At 40.9% G+C, this 20,279-nt stretch overlaps 1 protein-coding gene across 3 annotated transcripts in view; it reads right to left on the reverse strand.

Annotated features, from left to right (window-relative positions):
* Positions 1 to 20,279, reverse strand: part of acox1 (acyl-CoA oxidase 1, palmitoyl) — a 40,599-nt gene that overhangs the window by 4,924 nt on the left and 15,396 nt on the right. For all 3 annotated transcript variants that reach the window (XM_057844143.1, XM_057844142.1, XM_057844140.1), the window contains 9 exons: positions 20,137 to 20,256; positions 16,855 to 16,970; positions 16,560 to 16,729; positions 16,239 to 16,401; positions 12,312 to 12,502; positions 12,031 to 12,210; positions 11,846 to 11,948; positions 11,580 to 11,723; positions 68 to 274 (listed from right to left, as the gene is read on the reverse strand). In XM_057844143.1, the coding sequence (XP_057700126.1) occupies positions 68 to 274; positions 11,580 to 11,723; positions 11,846 to 11,948; positions 12,031 to 12,210; positions 12,312 to 12,502; positions 16,239 to 16,401; positions 16,560 to 16,729; positions 16,855 to 16,970; positions 20,137 to 20,256 (1,394 nt within the window). The remainder of the gene's footprint in view (positions 1 to 67; positions 275 to 11,579; positions 11,724 to 11,845; positions 11,949 to 12,030; positions 12,211 to 12,311; positions 12,503 to 16,238; positions 16,402 to 16,559; positions 16,730 to 16,854; positions 16,971 to 20,136; positions 20,257 to 20,279) is intronic.

Raw genomic sequence — 20,279 nt, forward strand, 5'->3', positions numbered from 1 at the left:
TAATTGGAATAACGAACAAATGCTTGTTAAAATGATCAATTATAAACACTTTGTGACATTTACTGACCTCTGTAGAGTTCAAGGGTGAGCGACGGGCCCATTCAAACATGTGCTCGTAGACATTCCCGTCATATCGCCCCAAGACTGAATTCAACATCTTGTCATGGAAATCGAAGGCATCTACCAGCGCCACAGCATTTGGTCTCAGCTCAGAAAGCAGCTCCTTGATACGAGTCGTAATCTGCAGCACCTGGGACCCATTCAACAACCCGGCCTGACACAAAAAAGATTGGAGTGTGTGTCAGGATTGGTCAATTACAGCTCACAACTTGCAGACATAATAAAATAAAGGCTCAAAATCACCAAAGCAATTTTTTTAAAAGGGATCCTCTATTTTTAAGACAAGTAATTCTTAAAAGATAAATGTTAGTATGAGTTATAATAATTTGATATTAAAACCCCTGTTAATGTTTTTGTTTTAATAAAGTTTGAAAATTATTTTAAGTGATAGGTCGCCATTCTTGTTGCGTCGCAGTGCGTGACATCACTGGCCCCGAATGCCGAAATTCCAGCTTGTCACTCGTTAGCTTTCCCAACATGTCGTCAGTTCTACCCTTCCTATTTGAACCAGATCTGAAAAGTGAAGGCAAGGCAAGGCAAGGCAAGGCAAATTTATTTATATAGCACAATTCAACACAAGGCAATTCAAAGTGCTTTACATCACATGAAGACCATAAAAATCACATTTAAATCAACACAACGTAAAACCCAAGACAAATGATCGCATTTAATCACAGAATAAAAATAAATAAATAAAAATAAAACAAAAATAAAAATAAAGCAAAAACTACTACTACTAATAATCATTGAAATCGGCAATGGAGATAAGCACAAGAGGAATAGAAGGCAGGTAGGTTGAAATATATAGACAGTTATGGATATGCAGTGCCAAACAAAAGCGTTTTTAGCCCTGATTTAAAGGAGCTAACAGTTTGAGCATACTTCAGACGTTCGGGTAACTTGTTCCAGAGGTGAGGAGCATAATAACTAAATGCTGCCTCACCCTGCTTGGTTCTTGTTCTTGGAACATGCAGAAGACCCGTTCCAGACGACCTTAGGGGTCTAGATGTCTCATAGGAATCTAACAAGTCAAGCATGTATTTTGGTCCAAGGCCATTAAGTGTTTTGTAGACGAGCAGTAGTATTTTATAGTCTATCCTTTGACTCACTGGAAGCCAGTGTAGCGATTTCAAAACCGGTGTAATGTGGTCCAGCTTCCTTGTATTTGTGAGGACTCTGGCTGCAGCATTCTGTACTAGCTGCAGCTTCCTGACTGATTTTTTATCAAGACCTGTAAATATACCGTTGCAGTAGTCCAATCTGCTGAAAATGAATGCATGCATAAGTTTTTCCATGTCTTGTTGAGTCAGAAGCCCCTTAATTCTGGTTATATTTTTTAGGTGGTAATAAGCGGATTTAGTGACGGACTTTAGATGGCTATGAAGAGCAGGACAGCACTGTCGGTCGTTCACAAGACGAGCTTCAAGGAAAAATGCGTGCAGCAAATACCTGATAAGACAAAAGTTGGGCAAAACTGGTGATGCGAGAGAGTGCTGTTAGGAACTCCGGTTGGGAGCGAGAGTGCATGCTGTTGGGATTCGGGAACTCCAGTTTTATTAGGAGATATTCAAGGTAAGCATATTGCATTTTTCAAACGTTTTCCCAATATAATTATGTAGATTGTTAGGATCCAGAGCTGTCGTGTGCTTTACATACAGTACAGGCCAAAGAGCACACCTTGTGTAATCCAGGTCTTGTACATTGTAACGCAGGGTAGCTAGGATACGTGTATAAAAGTACCAGAAAGGGGAGAAGCTTCCACTTATGCACATTTATTCACAAAAAATATATTTCCACCTTGACCACTCTTCACTCGGGAGCTCAGCAGTCCGCAAACACGCATTCCCTGATGAACTCCAACATTGTTGTAAGGTCCACGTCAGAGTCAATGTCTTCACTGTAGCGTGCCATAGTGCTTTAATTATTTAGTATGATTTGGGGAAAACTCCCACGAAGAATAGTCAACAAAAAAGATAGCAATACTAATCCAAATCCGCGTTTTTTTTTTTACTCACTCGAAGATCCAGGAATCAGACCGATCCCATGGCAATATCGCAGCCGCGATTAGGCCGTCGATTCCACAAAATAGACTGATCCGAAAAGCCGCGGTGGGACCGACGAATAAAAATAAATGGAGAGATCCAAAAACATTCTTGTGGACGCGATGGGACCCTTACTTGACTGAGGATCCAGGAAAAATGTTCGGGCGCCAGTTGTAACGCGTGGTGGGTAGGATACGTGCATACAGGGACCAAAAAGGGGGAGAAGCTTCCACTTATGCACATTTATTCACTAAAAATAATAAATTCCACCTTGACCACTCACTTCACTCCACTTTTTCCCATATGACTGGAAATTGCATCCAAAAGCAGCACATCGTGGCATTTTACTTCGCGAGTTTAGGCAGCAATAAGCAATTGTTGAACACGCTACACATTTGGAAAGATACCAATTACGTCATCACTGCGAGCCCGCAAACCATGGCGCCGACTAACGTTCAAAATATGGACTAAATATTATAAAATATTGCCATTGATTTAACATTTTATGTGTTTCTAACAACATATTTTAGTACAAGAGAACAATTGTGGTTTATTAGAGCCTACATGTATTTAAATCAGAGGATCACTTTAAAGTAGCACCTTGAGATATTAGTGACTCAACTTGCTATCTGTGGCAGTAAAGTAGTAAAGAACTATTCAAAAGCTAACCAGCGGCAGGGGCGTAGGTTTGGTCTCAACATTGGTAGGGACACTATAACCTGCATGGACACTTTTTGCTGGAGACAGGACATTAATAAGACCAAACAGATTCGGTACGTTTCTCTAAAATAGGTGGTTACTAGAGGTATGCAAAATTTCCGATTCTTAGATTATTCGCGATTCGGCCGTGGAAGATTCGAGAATGATTCACAAACATCAAAATTCCGATTATTGAAATATGTCAAGTAAAGCCGAAGTAAAACACACTCAGTGCGCCGCGCGGTCTTCGGGACGCAATGAGGAACGGAGAGAGAGTAGCTAAACATCATGCTTGTCATTACCCGGCCCCTCGGGTAATGCCAATGCTCAACTCACGGTTCTAGCTCAACTCATGCCGCGAGATAAAAAAAACAACAACATACCTGACTGCTGCGACAGCTGCAACAAAGTATGTCCACGTAATGTTACGGTAGATATCATATTTATATAGGACTAGATGCACAATAGACTCGGTGGCGATAGCAGCACGTGGACAGAAAGCTAGATGCGAGCGTTAGTAAACGGCCGCCATCTTAAAGCAGTAGACTTCCCTGCGAACCGAATTAACTTTTTAGCTAAAATACTCCTAAATCGGTAAAATATTGACTTGAATCTATCTTTAAAATAGTTTTAAAACTTTCACATGTCGAAAGTAGACAAAAGGGAAATTATGGAATAACGGGAGCAATTTCAACAACTTTAACGGTTGATTCACAACATTAAATTAATTGAATGTAGTTTAAAGAGAATATGACACGAGAAAAAAAGTCTTAAATGGGATTATTATGTGAATTAATCATATTTTGAGACGATCCGACTATATACAACAATTTAGCAAAGCACAGATGACGAGAAATTAGTCTTTTAATCTGCCGGTTAGCCACGCCTACCATTATAGGGCTTTAGCGTCCCCAACAGGTGGATGACGTCAGCGGTAGACTTGGCTCATCGATTTTACTATTCAGCCCATTGAGGGGAAATTATTCAGAACGAGGAAAACGCGACGAAGAGAGCCGCAAAATGTCATTGTTTCAGTCTCTCCTATATTTTTACAGGATATTCTTTTTATCCAAGTATTTTCCCCAATAGCTATATAAATGGCTTGAGAAGGACCAGTCAGCCCGTCGAGGGGGAACTATTCACAACGAGGAAAACGGGACGAAGAGAGCGGCAAAATGTCATTGTTTCTGTCTCTTTACTTCAATATTTTTACAGGATATTCTTTTTATTTTCTAAGTATTTTCCCTAATTGCAAAATAAATGGCATGGTCATGACAAATAACAGTCTTGTGCTGGATGGAATATGAAATAATAAAAATGCATTTATTCAGGACATGGCAAAATTACTCCATAATGGTCAAAACTGTCGACTTCACCTTTACTGTCGCACCTCCCGAACGATATTTTATGACACCTAAATCGGACATATGTCATTTCCCTTCCCCGGCTTCGGAGAATGTAAACAAACCAGAAGGCGTGACAGCTAGCCGACATGCTAACCCGAACCGAGTAATCTTTCAAAGTCTTCGAAGCGGAAAATCACACATAACTATCCTGGATTATTTGACATGACGACCCGGTTGTCGATTGTCTTTGCGGATCGGCAAACCGCCCGGCGGAGAGCAATTTACAGTTCGTTCCCCGGAGGAGGGTGGCTGGAGTTGTTGTGCAGCTAACGTGCTGCTGCTAATGAGCATTAGGAGAGCTTTTTACATGCCTATCAATGATCAAACGTAAATAGTCCTTCATTTAAAGGAAGTTTGTAGTGTTTACTTTGTAATCGCTGTATTCGTATTTGACATAATACAAAACACAATGTTTACTCACTTCCTCGTAAGTCCAATGGTCCCACAGTAGTAGGGCTTGTTTTGGCCCACGGTGAATGGGAACCTTTTGAAACTCAAAAAAGGCGCACGCCTCTCCCTCATACAGAATGATTTTTCTGCAGCAGTTTGGCTGGCGTGATGCGAAAAATAAACGTATTAATCCGCAAAATCAGCTGAATCCTTCGTCCTCATACACAACAGTACACTGTAGCGTGAAGAGGACGTCTTCTACCGTACACGTCACAGCGCCCTCCTCCTCAATGCAAGACCAAAGCCGGAAGTCACTCATTTTCATGGCGCGGGATTCAAAAAACTAAATAAAAATAGCGATCGCTTCCACACACATCCAAGCGGCCCATATCATTCAGGGGCATAAAATACTGCGTGTATTATGAAATAAACATGCTTTTTCGTGTCACAGGCACTTTAAAGCTGCTGTTACAGAAAGGGGACTGGAGTATATTATTTATTGTTTTTAACTGTTAACTTGATACTGAAATAGTTTATTTAAGCCTGCATGGCTTTTAAAAATTTTTTTTTACAGTTTTTGTAACTAATGTACAAAAGATTAGAAGCAGCTAATAGCGGGGGGGGGGGGGGGGGGGTTCATCATCAATAATCGATTTATAATCGAATCGTAGCCTCTGAATCATAATCGTAATCGAATCGTTAGGTGCCCAAAGATTTCCACCTCTAGTGGTTACTACGTAGAAATGAAACAAAAAAAATTTCGAATTATTTTCATATGGAGAAAGTCATTTTTCAAAATGCTTGCATCATATAAAGGAAATTTACAGTGGTTGTGGGTTTTTTTTTGGGGGGGGGGTGACAGGGACTTAAAAATGTGTATAGGCTGCTAAAATAAATATATTTTTTAAATGATGTAGAAAATAAATATAAATACATTTTAATTAATGAATAAACGCAAAAATCCACAATTGAAATAAAGTTGACAGTAGAAAACATACAGGAAGACACCTCTCTAAGCAGCTTTTTACGAGAGGTGCACAATAATTATCGGTACGATAATTATCGGTCCGATAATAGGAATTATGACGTCATCCCAATAAATCCAATTACAATATATGTTATTGGGCCTGTTAATGATATTTTTGGTGTCGGATTGGGATGTGTGCGTTTGTTTCCACTCCTGTTTTGCCAGTATGCAAAGGTTTGTTACTGTTCTAGAGGCTGTATTTTTCCTTCACTGAGTTATGTTTGTATTTTACAGTGTTATGTGTACAAGTTCTTGAGAGGCCTTTTGGTTATTGATAGGCTTGCTGTTTTATAATTGCCAGGTTAAGAAAGTTGTTTCATGGACCAAGACGACAAAAGTCTCCTCTCCTGTTGCACCAAATGTTTTATTTACTGACAAAGCACAATACCTGTTGGGTTTATGTTTGTTTTAGATCAGTGCTCACTGTTTAGGGGACACATCATCAATGATATTGATATTGTAGAAATATACTTCCATTTATTCACAATAATCGTATGTGGAAATTGCATTTTTCAATATACATTAAAAATTATATATTATTGGTTGTCGTACCGGTATCGGCCTTGAGGAGAAGGAAGTCATCGATATCGGTTTCAAAAAATGGATATCGTGCACCCCTACTTTTTACTCTAGTCTTACAGGTTAGCAAGTTCACCCAGTTTAATGTTATGCTAACTCTGATGCGGGTTGAACTTTCAGTAGCAAAATTAGTGGTGTGTTCCCCACCTCCACAACATTGACATCTTTTTACATGACTTACAGTGGCTGCTGCTGGCCGAAAAAAAAAAAAAAAGAACTTCTAATATCCCTCTTCTTCAAAGGAAGCAGAGGAGGCGGCATATTGACATGTATTTCTGTCGGGATTGTGTGAATGTGGGGGTTCTCGTCATCAGCCAATCAAACGTGCGTTAGAGGGGAAAAAAATGGACCGGCACATTCCGCAAGTGAAAAGGGGTAAGTCTGAACATAATGAAAGTAATTCACTTAATAGTGGTAAGGTCAATTGAATTCTATCCTAACAACACAAGGGAAGTCAATCTAAATTACCTTTATAGCTGAACTCATTGTATAATGCAAATAAGGTTGCTTAAAAATTGGTGGGGACAATTTGAGCATCCTGAAAAGTTGCTAGTGTTATGTCCCTACCGTCCCTAGGCAAACATACGCCCTTGACCAGCGGTGTGATAAATCACCATGTATCATATACTGTATGTATGGTGCGTAAATAAAACTAGCAGTTTGTGAAAATGTATAAATCAGTCAATCACTAAAAATCTTGTCTGGAGATCGCATCTAGAGTCAATTAGCGACCTTAGCCCGTAAGGTAATTTTCAATGTTATATATTAAACAAGATTAATTTGTATGTTAAAGGTGCATATTGTCGTTTATTGTCGTGATGAGCAAAAATAGAGACAGATCAGGTTTTCCAAAAATCTGTGATCTGCCAGGAAATTGTGATCGATGCAACAGTGTTGTTTTCGGCAGCCCTTTTGACTATTGTTTTAGTCTTAGTCTTTTGGACGAAAAATACTTATTATTCGTAGTCATATTTTAGTCATTTCAAAATGTGTTTGTCTTCGTCTGGTTTTGTCGATGAAATATCATTCAAAGCAATCAGTATTTCCCAGTAACTGCTCATTTACCAAACAAAACAGCTGAACTGGGCTAATAGCTAAATGCTATTTCGCCAACTGGATCTCCTCTAGACTTACTCACCAGAAAAGCCAAATGGCTCTGCTTTAGACTGGCCAGTGTCTGAAGAGGACTCCCGCCATTCTGAAGCTAATGCTTAGGCAATTGCTATGCTAATGCTAGGAGTTACATTTAGCATCTGATGATCACTCAGCACTGAGCTTTGGAGGCTAAAGGCCGAGTTATGCTTCCGCGTCAGACCTGCGCCGTCAAGGAAGACGTAGCCTGACGTGTACCTATTGATTTTTCAAACCCTAGCGTCACGTCTACGCATATGACTTGGGGGAAATGGACTGTGATTGGTCCGTTCAGACTATCGTTTCCAGTTCAGCGCGAAATCACCGCCATGGTAAAACACTATTTTTTTACACGCAAAAATGTCAAGACATCATAAAGATTGCCAAATGGCAAGGTCAGCGATTGAATTAAAAAAAAAAAAATGGAAGAACCACCGAGACGTGTGTGTTCGGAATTGAGTGGCCACACGATGCGGTGACCCAGTCGGCCAAAAACTGCCAGCTTTTTATCACTTTACGTCGTATTTTTGGTTGGTGCACTTCATCTTTTATTGTGTACAAATGTTTGCTGCAAGTCTGACTTATTTACGTGTCACACTTCAAGTATATGATGAATAAAGCACAGGTTTGGTGTCAAAAGAGTTGTTTTATGTTTAATTTTCAACAACTGACAGTTCACACACAATACATAATCACTGATTGAGAGTGCCTCGGTGCTTTTATCATAACGTTAACATGAAGGCTTCCAACGCAGTTTGGGAAGTTCCATAGACGCCAGAAATCTGCTATGGCTTGCAACTGGCTGGTTGGAGGACACGGCACACAAACCGGGCTGGACGGCTTTGCAGACGTCGGACAAAACGCTGGACGCAGTGCTCGACACCAGTTTGAAGCTAGCCGCCACAGCTAGCTGGTTTTCAACCAATTTCACCCGAGGCTAGAAGTCTCTATGCAACATCAAAAGTTGGACAGACCACCTCGAAACAGTCTTCTGCGTCGCCTGCGCCTCAACATTTGTATGATCAACATTTATTCAATGTTGTTGAGCTGAAGATCCACATTCAAGCGTTCCATCTTGCATTGTTTATTTCTTCTCCGTTAAACTAGACAAGAGGAAGTCAACAACCATGCCCCAAAACCGTACAAAAATAACGCAACACCCCTCTAGTGGCTTGGCGGTGAATTACAGAGCAACGCGTCACCTGGCCGGAGAACCATCGAATGTTGAATGACGCCATAGTCGCTGCGCCGTCACCGCAATGCGGGAGCATAACTCAGGCTTACAGCAGCGTTGCCTATTCTCTCGTGCCAAGATAAATAAACAAATCTTACCGTGTTTCCAAACAAGCAAGAAGGAGCGCAGCCTACCTTTAGACACATCCTAAACTTTGGTGAGGAGAGTGAGGGAGAGACGCAGTACATCTCACATGAGTGACACCACCCAAATACTGCTACTATGCAAGCTGACGTACAATATGAAAATGTCCCGCACAGAAACGTCTCGTAGTCGTCTCGTCAGATGAAAACTGGCATTTTTTTCGTTATGTTTTAGTCTCCCAAGCCACATTTTTAGCTCGTCATCTTCATGAAAAATTTGTTCGTCGACGAAATATTTACGTTATTGTAGGTGTTGACGATAACAACACTGCCCTAATATTATTAATTACTGTTTACAAAAGGCCACTGCAAGGCATGCCGATAATTCCAGCATCAACTACATTTTGGCCACGAATCGAGTTGTCCGATATTAACAGGTAGCCGATAATATTGTCTGATAAATGCATTTTAAAATGATGGATAATATCGACATCTGCTTTTACTTCATCGGTTTTGTGCCAATTTGCATATGGCAGGTCTGTCATGTCCACTTATTGCAGGCCTGTGTTTCTGGTGTCTTGTTGCCCCCTGCTGGCGCTTAGGTGTAATTAGTTTTGATAAGTTCCAGCAGTTTCTGTTGACGTCATCATATGTCGACCCGTGATCATTACAAATAGAGACAGCTAATTGGACGAGGTATCGTCTGCAGTAAGTGTACCATAGCAGTTCTTGCCATCTCACCAGGTTGTTGCGTGTTATACGAACATCGCTTGTAAGTTATATACTGTACTTCCGTTGTTTCATATTCAAGTTGTATAGTATATTGGAGATGTGTATATTTTTTTTTGTTTGCATTTGTGGTAAAATGTGGTTACATTATTACATTGCTTGCAAGCTGTACTACCAGTTACTTTTCAAATTGACACGTGGCGTATGCCTTGCGATATTTAGTGAATTTATTTCATCATATTGACAATGTTTTGTTGTTTTTTTCTCAGTTTTACAAAAAAGTATCAGTAATCTTGTCAAAAGCAAGATGACCATAGTAAAATCAATTCAACTTTACTCCGTCTGACTTCTCTTTAAAGCCCGATTTGTTTCGTTATCTGTCGATTTGTATACTCACACACACAATGAGGACAGAATAAGTGCTTTATTAGCACTTTGCATTTTCGCTACATCCAAAAAACCTCATGTTTGCGCTATTTTGATTTCAACAACACATATAGTGGTACAATATAGGCACTTTTCCCATAACTTCAGTTCTCTCATTTTTCACAGAATATTTATTGGGAAAATATTTAAGTTGTTACATGTATCATTAGTAAAGCATCAAGTAGGGCATCACGAAACAATGAGCCATAATATTTTAAATCCACGACCGCATATATCGGTATCGGAATTTTAGACTAGGACCAAGGGTCGCGTTACCGAATATTTTCCGTCGTTGACCGGTTTTTTAAAACGGTGACGGAAAAAACTGAAGTCCGTCCGTCATTTTGACAGGTTGCAATTCACACCCCAGACCACAGGATGGCGAGTGAGCATATTAATTAGCTATTGTCTCTCTTAATGCATGACGTCGTTGGCTATTCTGTCAGAATATTGTAGCGTCACCGGGGTCTGGCGGCGGCACCGTGATTGACACATCAACGCGAGGTTCTTATTGGTGCACCCGGTGTGCCAGCGCGTCATCCAATTGGTGGACTAGATTGCCGCCTGTGTATAGACCCCAATCACATGTCGTCACAACTGGAGCCGCCATATTGTGTGTCAGCTCGTCGTGTTTACACATTACCGCTACGTACATGCCTCCTATTACGGCGTGTTTTTCTGCTCGTTAACATTAATAATCAAAATGGTGAAGGCGTGTGTGGCGGTTGGTTGCAGTTACAGAGAAGATAGATGGAGAGACTTGAAGTTCTACCGTATTCTGAGAGACCTGAAGAGGAGAGCGAGATGGACTGCTGTAATTCGACAAGAAATCTGGGCACCAAACGATCACCACAGACTATGTAGTAGTCACTTTATATCTGGTAAGATGCATTTAATATATATTTAGAAGATTTTGGACTGACAACCACAATTAAGATCATTGTGTGACGTTGGTGATTGGGGTCTATATAGTTGCCTCTTTTTCTTTGGGGGCGGAGTTGTTGTTTTGTTGGCGGTAAGCAGAGTAAAAAGAGGGAGAAAAATACCACGACTTCCGTGTCTAATTTTTCGCCGCCAAGCAAGCGTTACAATATTAATTAAAAATGAATGAAAACTAAATACTATTGAATATGTCATCATTATCATTTTAAAAATTTAAGTGACGGGTAAAAATAGTTTATGACCGGATTTTTATGACCCTGTCAGTCAAAATGACAGACAACGAAAATGTCTAGCGCAACCTCTGACTAGGACAATATCAAGATATCGGTTAAAAAGTCATTAACGGACAACTCCAGCTACGAGCACTCTCTTAATCACTCTCCTATAGTGAAGACAATTGGAAATAGGATTGGTCAACAAACTAGAGCAATCGATTAATTGATTATGTGAAGCTAGCGAACTGCTATGCGCAAAGGAGCTCACTGATGACTGGACAGCTTGCTGAATTTTGTAAAGTATTCAAAAAGCGACAGTTTATTATGACACATTTCAAACACTTCTTGTCCAGCGTGTGTGAACATCTCAATGAACACTGTCCCTTTGTCAGTTTTATTCTGCTGCCAGGTGGCATAAGAAGGAACAGCAGAAGAGTAACACAATCCCCACTCGTTTCAGTAGGAAAAAAAAAAAAAAAAAAAGAGTAGAAGGATAAGTGTTTTGATTATAAGCTAGGTCAAGGAACAAATTAAACATGTTTTTACAGATACATACCTGAAGAAAGTCTCCAGAGTTGTTCGAGATGCCATGAAGAGCGTATAGGCGAGCAAGCGTCAACAGCACTGAATGAATGTGAGCAGCATCAATCTCTCCCAACTTGTCAGCAAAGAGCTTTACAACGACATAGTGGCAGTGGGCCTGGAGGAGATCAATTGTAGTTTAATGTCATGTAATGTAGTGTAATGGTAAACAAATCAAGCTGTTATGAGTTAATGTTGCACTGAAATTCTGATGGATTTGATCACACAAAATTGTCTTACATCAGAGGCTCTGACCAGGTCGATTGCACTATTATTCCAGGCATCCTCTTGGCTCTTGTGTTGCAGCTCCTTCTGGATACTCTGGGCTGCCAACTCAACCAGACTAGACACACAATGATTTTTTTGCATAAAACAGTTAAATCCACTGCTGTCATTATTAATCATCTGTCAGTCTGCTCTCTTACGTAGCAGCTCGTAGTTTGTAGAGCTCCACCAGGTCAGACAGGTCATTAATATCGAGTCCAGTCAATCTTGCGGAGACATGCTGTGGTTGGATTCTCTGCTGGTCTGCATCATTCAGGTACGACACAATGCCATGCAACCGCTGACCTGTTCTAGCCTGCCTGTAGCTCTTCATTAAGTATCTGCGTGCACACACGCAAAATGTAGATAATCACACATCTCTGTTCCTGACATGACTTAACACCTAACAATGTAGAACTAATAAAAGTCCAAAATGACACACCGTGCAGTTTGCAACATCATGACAGTGTTTTCGCCCTCGTAGGTGCAGGTTGGGGTAAACTCAACATATATGTCCGGCAAGGCACTGCTGCGGGAATAGCCGTGACCTCCGCACGACATTCGACACACTTCGATGGCAGAGTTAGCAGCCCACGTGGTGAAAGCCTTCAGACCCGCGGACAGAGCATGGAGCTACACAATGCATAAAAGTGAGGTTAAAAAGAGGCGTTGTTGTTTTCATCAACATAGATGATAACGAAAATATTTCGTTGAGTTATAAATGTGTCTTGGGAGACCAAAACATCACGCGACGAGTGCTCGTTTTTGTCTGACGAGACGAGACAAAAATACGCGTTCTGTCAAATGTTCAAAAAGTGCGATTTTCCCCTAAAGTATGTGTAGTTAGCTTGCATTGTCGCAGTGTTTGGTTGTGTCACTCATGTGACGTGCTGCACCCACACCCACTCACCGGTGTCCTCTCCAGGCTCCAGGCTTTCTTGTCTTGAAAAACATGGTTATATTTGTTTTCTATCTTAGCGAGAATATGCAATGTTGCTATAGCTTTTAAAGGTCTGTGCTGAGTGATCATCACACACTCAACGTTAGCATAGCATTCGCGTTTTCAATAGCATTAGCATTTAGCGTGGCGAGCGTCATTTTAAAAAGGAAGTTCATAATTTTTGACATCAGGCTTAATCTTCGAGTTAGCAAGGGTTTAATTAGTCGGTAGTATTGACTTCAATAAATTCCGTGTAGTCTGTTCGTTATTTGCTAGTTTCAGGGCTCTGGAGTGGGCCCAATTGACTGCCGACTTAGCATTCCCCAAAAAAACCCAAAACAACATATGCAATACATATAAAATCATCGATGACCTATGCAATCAATAGTGTTGGCTATGTTTTCAGGATAAAGTTATTAAAACTTACCATTGCATGTCAATAACTGCAGTATGAATGAACAGCAACATTTGTAATCTAGAAGCTCTGCAGAGGAGCAGGGCAGAGTGAAATCACATTGTTTTTTTCCACCGCTGATTGTTTATGTCGTAGCCAGCAGCAAGTAACCAGTTTATATTGTTCCTCGTTCTTCATAGGGAGTTTGTGGAAACTTTCCTTTGCCCATTTCCTCTGTTTGTTTCCACAGGCTCTAAATGCACATTTCACCATGTTGCCGGCTGTCAGTTAACTCAGCAGACTGATGCTACATTCGAGGAAGGTGGGAAGTCAGAGTTTCCAACCTCCGATCTGGAAAAATATCACCTCCACTATTTGATCGCTTATGAGAAGGCAGGTTTGCTGGAGGTCAAAATGTCTTTTGATGGCCAAAATAAAAAACAACTTGTCACGATTAGCCATTTTTACTGTTTACATTCGCTTGGAACGTTTTGAGGTCGCAACTTGTATTTCCGAGCGGGAAAAGTCAGACTTCCCACCTTCCTTGAATGCAGCATGAGCATAAGTGGCAAAGCACTCCTCTCTATTGTGGTTGTATTACGCATCTAAAAAAGCAGTCCGGCAGAATGAAATGAATAATGGCAGTTTTTTTGTGACATTGTTTTGGAACAATGATCTGCATTTTGAATTTATTTGACTATGTTGGATCTGTATCTTTTTTTATTGGCATGCTAAGTTAGCCCTATTGACTCGCACTGCGGAGCCCTGAAACTAACAAATAGCTTACAAACTACACGGAATTTGCTCTAATCAACTTCACCAACTAATTAAACCCCTGCTAACTCAAAGATTAAGGCTAATGTCAAAAATTCAGTTGGCGTTGTCTTTGTAGAAGCTACAATTTGTACTCGCCTGTCAGTGTTCTTTCCAAATGGCGTACCGCACGCATGCTATTTTCAGACCGTGAGGTCGCATCGTAAAGCAGAAGTAAAGAAAAAGTGGGACATTATAGACTCGCCCTCGCATAGAAACCATGTTAATTCTGCTACTTTTCTCCGGTAATCTTTCAAAAGCGAACATGCCGATCACACATTGCTTTTTTGGAACTTGTAGAAACGACCCCAGACATTACGACATATGAAGGATGTTTAATTCATACTTTTCCCGAAACTAAAAACTCGGAGGAAAAAATGTGAAGAATGAATCAACTTGCGCGGACTTAACGGCAGCTTGGTGAATCCATTTGCATTTCATATGCAGTAAACATTTTGTTGGGTTGGCATGGTCTTTCAGAGGACAAAGAAGTAAGCCATTTTGATATTTTTAACTTATTTTTTTAGCTTGACGTTGTGCCGTGCTGCTTCTGTCTGACAATGAATTCTGAAAAGAATTACAATGGTATCTGAATGCCATTTACATTTTCTGTTGTTAAAAAAAAAATCAACTTTAGTAAGGGAGAAGGGTAGATACTAAATTATAGAGTTAAGATTTGTTATCAATAAAAAAAATGAAAAGTGTTCGTTGACTGTCACTGAGTGCATTTGCGATCGCTCCACAAAACTAACAATATAAATTACCCCCAAGAACCGTCAGAGACGTAGGACAACCAGAGGATATAATATATAAGAAAGACAGGGCTGGTGGTAAAGGATAGCTTGTTGAAACAGGAGAATGTCATTGTCAGTCGCGTAAGAAAAAGGTGTCGATAAAAAGGCTAAGGCTATGCTTAGGTCGGCTCGTTTTTTTATCTTTTTCAGCCCTCGACACTCAAGCCATCTCTTTAACTGAACATTTTTATGTTCTTCCACTATCTTTGCCAGTGAATTTGGCACCAGGGACATCATTTTCGAAAAGAATTGTTAGGTTTAGCTCTGTAAACATCTCCTTCGTACACGATTTCCATTCATTTACTATTGAGGACAATCTCACGTTTGTCCCCTACTTAGCAACAGTAGCAAACGTCATGAATATTAACGAGCGGAAGTGACGTGTTGCTTGCGGTACGCCATTGTTTGAAACCTTTATTTAAATATGTACGTAAAACGTTTTAATTTAGCAGAAGAAGACATTTTGAGTATGCGTGGACTAAAGCTAGACGAAATTTGAGTTTTCGTCAACGAAAACGAGATGAAGACGAACACATTTTGAAATGTCTAAAATATTACTAATACCCCTTTCCCACTAAAACTAGTGGGTCAACGCGCGTTTTTCCAAGCCGATGCATCCCACTAGCAATTGGCATTTGGCACCTTTCCCATTGACGAAAAAAGCAGTGTCTTTTTTTTTTTCACCCGTCTAACCCCCACCCTTCCTCAGCCGTGTGTAAGGTGCGTGACGTCACCACGCTAAGATGCGCTTCGACAAGTGCGACCGAATTCATTCAGTTCAAGGAAGTTAACAATGCAAAGCAACATGGAAGCCTCCTTTCCGTTTGTGTTCTCTGTTTTCATGCGTTTTACTGCCTGCAAAATGGTCGAAATGCAGCAAAAGATCAACACTGCGCTTGTGCTGAGGCAACGTAGGAGACATAAATTTTGGTTTGAAATTGAAAGGAGTCGTGTACGTCACAGGAGGAGGAGGAGCAGAGCCTTTGTTTCGTCTGTTATGGCTATTGCTAACGCCGCTACACCGACTGTTCGCTGTATGTAGATCCGGGCTAGAGCACATGGTTTTTGTTTTTTGTTATCACGCATCACGTACTAGCCTACGTCACCACGTAGATTAGGGTGTTGACTGTTGATCCGGAGTTTTGCTTTCACACTGCATGGCGATCAGAGCCGAGGTGATTTTAACGCGGGTCGCTTGGCGGGTTGATTGACACGGGTCGAGGCGGGTCGCTGCACCTTTGCCACTGCCACCAAAAGCCGATTGTTAGCGGGCTGACACGGGTTTTTTGGCCAGTGGGAAAGGGCTATATGACTAATAAGTATTTTCGTACAAAAGACTAAGACAAAAATCGTGTTTTGTTTTATTTGTTTTTTTTAAGGACTTGAATGCCTCGGGTGTGCACATGGACGAGTATCTGCACTCATTACCTCTGGCAGCTCACTGAAGTCCCCTAGATTGATGTCTCCGGTGATGCGGTGGTATGTTTGGTTCATGTACTGGCCGACAAAAGTGAACGCGTAGGCCATAGCAAGCACAGGGAAGAGTTTGTATTGCTGCGTCTGGTAGTCGAGGATTTGAGGCTCCGGCTCGCTGCAGGACAGAAACATTTATAATCTATTTTCTCTTAATAAACTCTACAACAGAGGTCGTTTCTGGGAGAAGCAACCGTTTGTGTTAACTTGCAAAAACTATTTTGCATGATTCAAATTGTTAGCTTAAGTGACGCCATGAAAGCAGTGGTGACTGACCCAGGCCGTATTTCAGACTGGTGGCGGACTGCACTGTAGCGAATGGCGATGGTGCAGGACTTTGCCAGTGCCCGAGCGGACTCGCCCACAATCATGGAACGGATGAAAACCATGGTGCCATAGGTCAATTTAGCACTAGGCGGCTTGACGTAGGTGCCATCTGCATCTACCTAGTGGGGGGACAAGAATAATTCAGCATGCTGATTTTCCCCTTAAAATACATATAAGCGCCTGTTACAGTCTTTATCACTTCTGATATTTACTTTTGTTTGAAGGTGCAATTCGATTAGCTCACCTTCGCATATTTCATGAGCATGTTCTCCCGTGGTATCCGCACGTGGTCAAGTTTCAAAAAGCCATTATCAACTTCATTGAAACCGAATTTGGGTCCAATATCCCCAACAACAATACCTACGAGAAAATTGTTTGTTTGTGTTATATTGAGAAATATAAAAACAAAAACACTTTAAGGGTGCTTTCACATTAGACCAAGAGGACCAGGCTCAGGTTGGGGAGCTAGCTCGCAACAACACTGGCAAATTACTTGTTAAAAAGGTTCAGGGTCCACACTGCGCCAACCCCACTTTCTGCGTAGCATCAACGCGGATGAAAGGCGCACTCATTGATTGGACAAATAGAAGAGGAAATACCTTGCTCCTGGGAGGGGAGGGAGCGTGTGACGTTGCACGTAATGTAGCATAAATTAAGTCGCCACTCGGCCAGTGGACTCCAGACTCGATGCTAAGCGAACTGGAGTATACAAAATATGCATGAGGAAAGGAACCGCATGGTACCCCAAGTCACAAAGGCGTGCAATCACTCTCACTTTCATGACTTTTTTTCGACTGTCAAATTGTCGCTACTTCCAGGAGCGCGAGACACTCGAAACGGGCGCCCCGAGGGGCTCCGCCTGTCTCGGCTACTGTCACGCTCACATGGTATGTTCAAGAACAGCATGCAACACAGAACCGCCACATTATTTGGGGTGTGCCATCTTAGGCACCCCACGATTCGATTCGATTACGATTTAGGGTGCTATTATTCGATTACTGAACGATGATCACAGTATTGACGATGATAACGTTATTGCTATTATCACAAATACCGCGATTACCGATGCATCGTACATTACTAATTAATACAGTAGCCAAACAAATATATGTCCATTATTTATTTGAAATATCCTAATGATTCAACAGGAACGATGGAAACATGCCCATACAACAAAATAAACGATTAAAATTTTTAATCAAGTTAATCACAGCTTAAAAATTAATTAATCGTAATTAATCGCAATTTAAACCATCTATAAAATATGCCATATTTTTCAGAAAATTATTGCTGGAATGGAAAGACACAAAACAAATATATACATTCAACATACCGTTAGGGTTGGGTATAGTTTGAAATTGAACAATTCCAGTTCCGATTCCAATTCCACGTTTCGATTCCGGTTCCGAACGATTCCCGATTCTGATTCTTTCAAGAGGCAGGGTCAAAAAAAAAAACAATGCAGGGTCCCAAAAAATTGCATAGTTTATATTAAAGTCTTAACTTCTGGAAGTTTTTTCAAATTAAATGAACTTCTTACAGGGCTAATTATAACTTGTATATAAATATCAGTCTTTAAACTTGAGAATTTTTTTTACGCTCGGCGGTCAGGGCATCGAAATAAGGAATCGACATTTAAAAATTCGAACAATTCCGGGAGTACCGGAGTGTTAGAAGCGGTTCCCATCGATGCTCAATGCCCAACCCTACATACCGTACATAAGTACTGTATTTGTTTATTATAACAATAAATCAACAAGATGGCATTAACATTATCAACATTCTGTTAAAGCAGGGGTGGGCAAACCGGTCCTCAAGGGCCGCAGTGGGTCCTGGTCTTTGTTCCAACTGATTCAGCACACACAGTATAACCAATGAGGTTTCAGTGGAAACAAGGAGCACCTGACTGCAATCAACTGATTGCACTTGTAAGAAACCAGATTGGTGAAAAGCTGTCCTCATGATGGGTATGAACAAAAAACCGCACTCACTGCGGCCCTTTGTGGAATAGTTTGCCCACCCCTGTGTTAAAGCGATCCATGGATAGAAAGACTTGTAGTTCTTAAAAGATAAATGTTAGTAAAAGTTATAGAAATTCTATATTAAAACTCCTCTGAATGTTTTCGTTTCAATAACATTTGTAGAATTTTCAAACAAAAAATAAACTATTAGCTCGCCATTGTTGATGTCAATGCTCATGGTGCTGAAACCCATAAAATCAGTCGCACCCAAGAGCCAGCAGAGGGCGACAGAACACCCAAAAACACAAGTAACAAATGGACATGACACTGGGCTGTCATTTTAATCTGTTTGAGCGGGGCATGTGCGTTAAATGCGTCAAATATTTTAACGTGATTAATTTAAAAAATTAATTACCGCCCATCAATGCGATAATTTTGACAGCCCTAGCAAAAACATTAACCATTTTAAAGGGAGTACTCTCAACAATACAATACAATTTACACAGGTGGAATGAATTCCACATTTTCTGGAAACAAAGTGTCTTTAGAAACTTCCTATATATGTACTTAATCATGGTTTTACACGTTCTGCAAATGAAATACACGTTAGCGAATTAGCTAATTAGCTTAGCGCTCGGCGCTAACTATCAACATCTCAAAAATAACAGCAATAAACGCTAAACAGTACAAGAGGGTTCGTGTACTCAGCTCTTATAGATGCACACGGGTCTTAGCAACACACCCAGGACATTTTTTAATTGAAATGCCTCAAAACTACTGCTGGACATCTGAAAGACAAGGAGCAACGAACTATCTCTCTTCCCCTCTTGCTCTAAAAAATAACTTGCGTAGAGTCGCGCTTCTGTTGCTGCCTGTCTCATACACAAATTTATTTTCCAGTCTTTTAAAAAGGAGTAAACCTCTCTCAGTAGCCGGCAGAATCCATCATAATGTACGTGCGCCCGTTAACGGTGCCCGGGCGGCAGACGTGTCTTGAATTTCGGTCTGCTATGAGCGGCTGCCATAAAGTTATGAGGAAAAATAACCGTGTTTGAACGTTTATGAATCGTAATCATCACGTGTCGAATCGCGATGCATGTAATAATAATTTGAAAAATTTGGAACTCCTCTACACATTATAACCTGATTCTGTGGATCAAATGCAACTGCTTAGCGCAGCAAAACAACATTTGGCCAGGGTCTGTCATCGTCTGTCATTTTGCCATTTTTGATGTTGATGATGATGCGTGCGCGCTCTCCTTCCGCTTCCAAGGATGCCCGGTCCGTAGCTTCACAGCTTTAAGCAATGTGACGCTGCACATAAAGTAGCAAAAGCGCATCCTGCTTTGGTTGCATTCACAGGGTGCGCTTAAAGCAGACAGAGACCCACAATTTTTGAACAGAGTTCGTTTGTTTGGTCTGAACTAGAGTTTGGATGCACGATCACATTTACAAAACGAAGTGGACTATCTGAGGAAAAAGAAATCTTGTTCATTTAAAATGGACCAAACAGTGCTTGTGTGAAAGCGCCCTAAGATAGAAGAAATTCCAAAAACTGTACTTACCTGGAAGTGGCTCGTGTGTGTTCATATCACGAATAGGTACGATGAACGCATGCAGACCGTGACAGTTTCCCTGAGTGTAAAGCTGGGCAAGTACAATTGCGTGGTTTGAGGTCTTCCCAACTAGATTAAGAGAACAGGATTTT

The sequence above is a fragment of the Corythoichthys intestinalis genome, chromosome 8, assembly GCF_030265065.1.
Source record: "Corythoichthys intestinalis isolate RoL2023-P3 chromosome 8, ASM3026506v1, whole genome shotgun sequence".
Classification (NCBI taxonomy): domain Eukaryota; kingdom Metazoa; phylum Chordata; class Actinopteri; order Syngnathiformes; family Syngnathidae; genus Corythoichthys; species Corythoichthys intestinalis.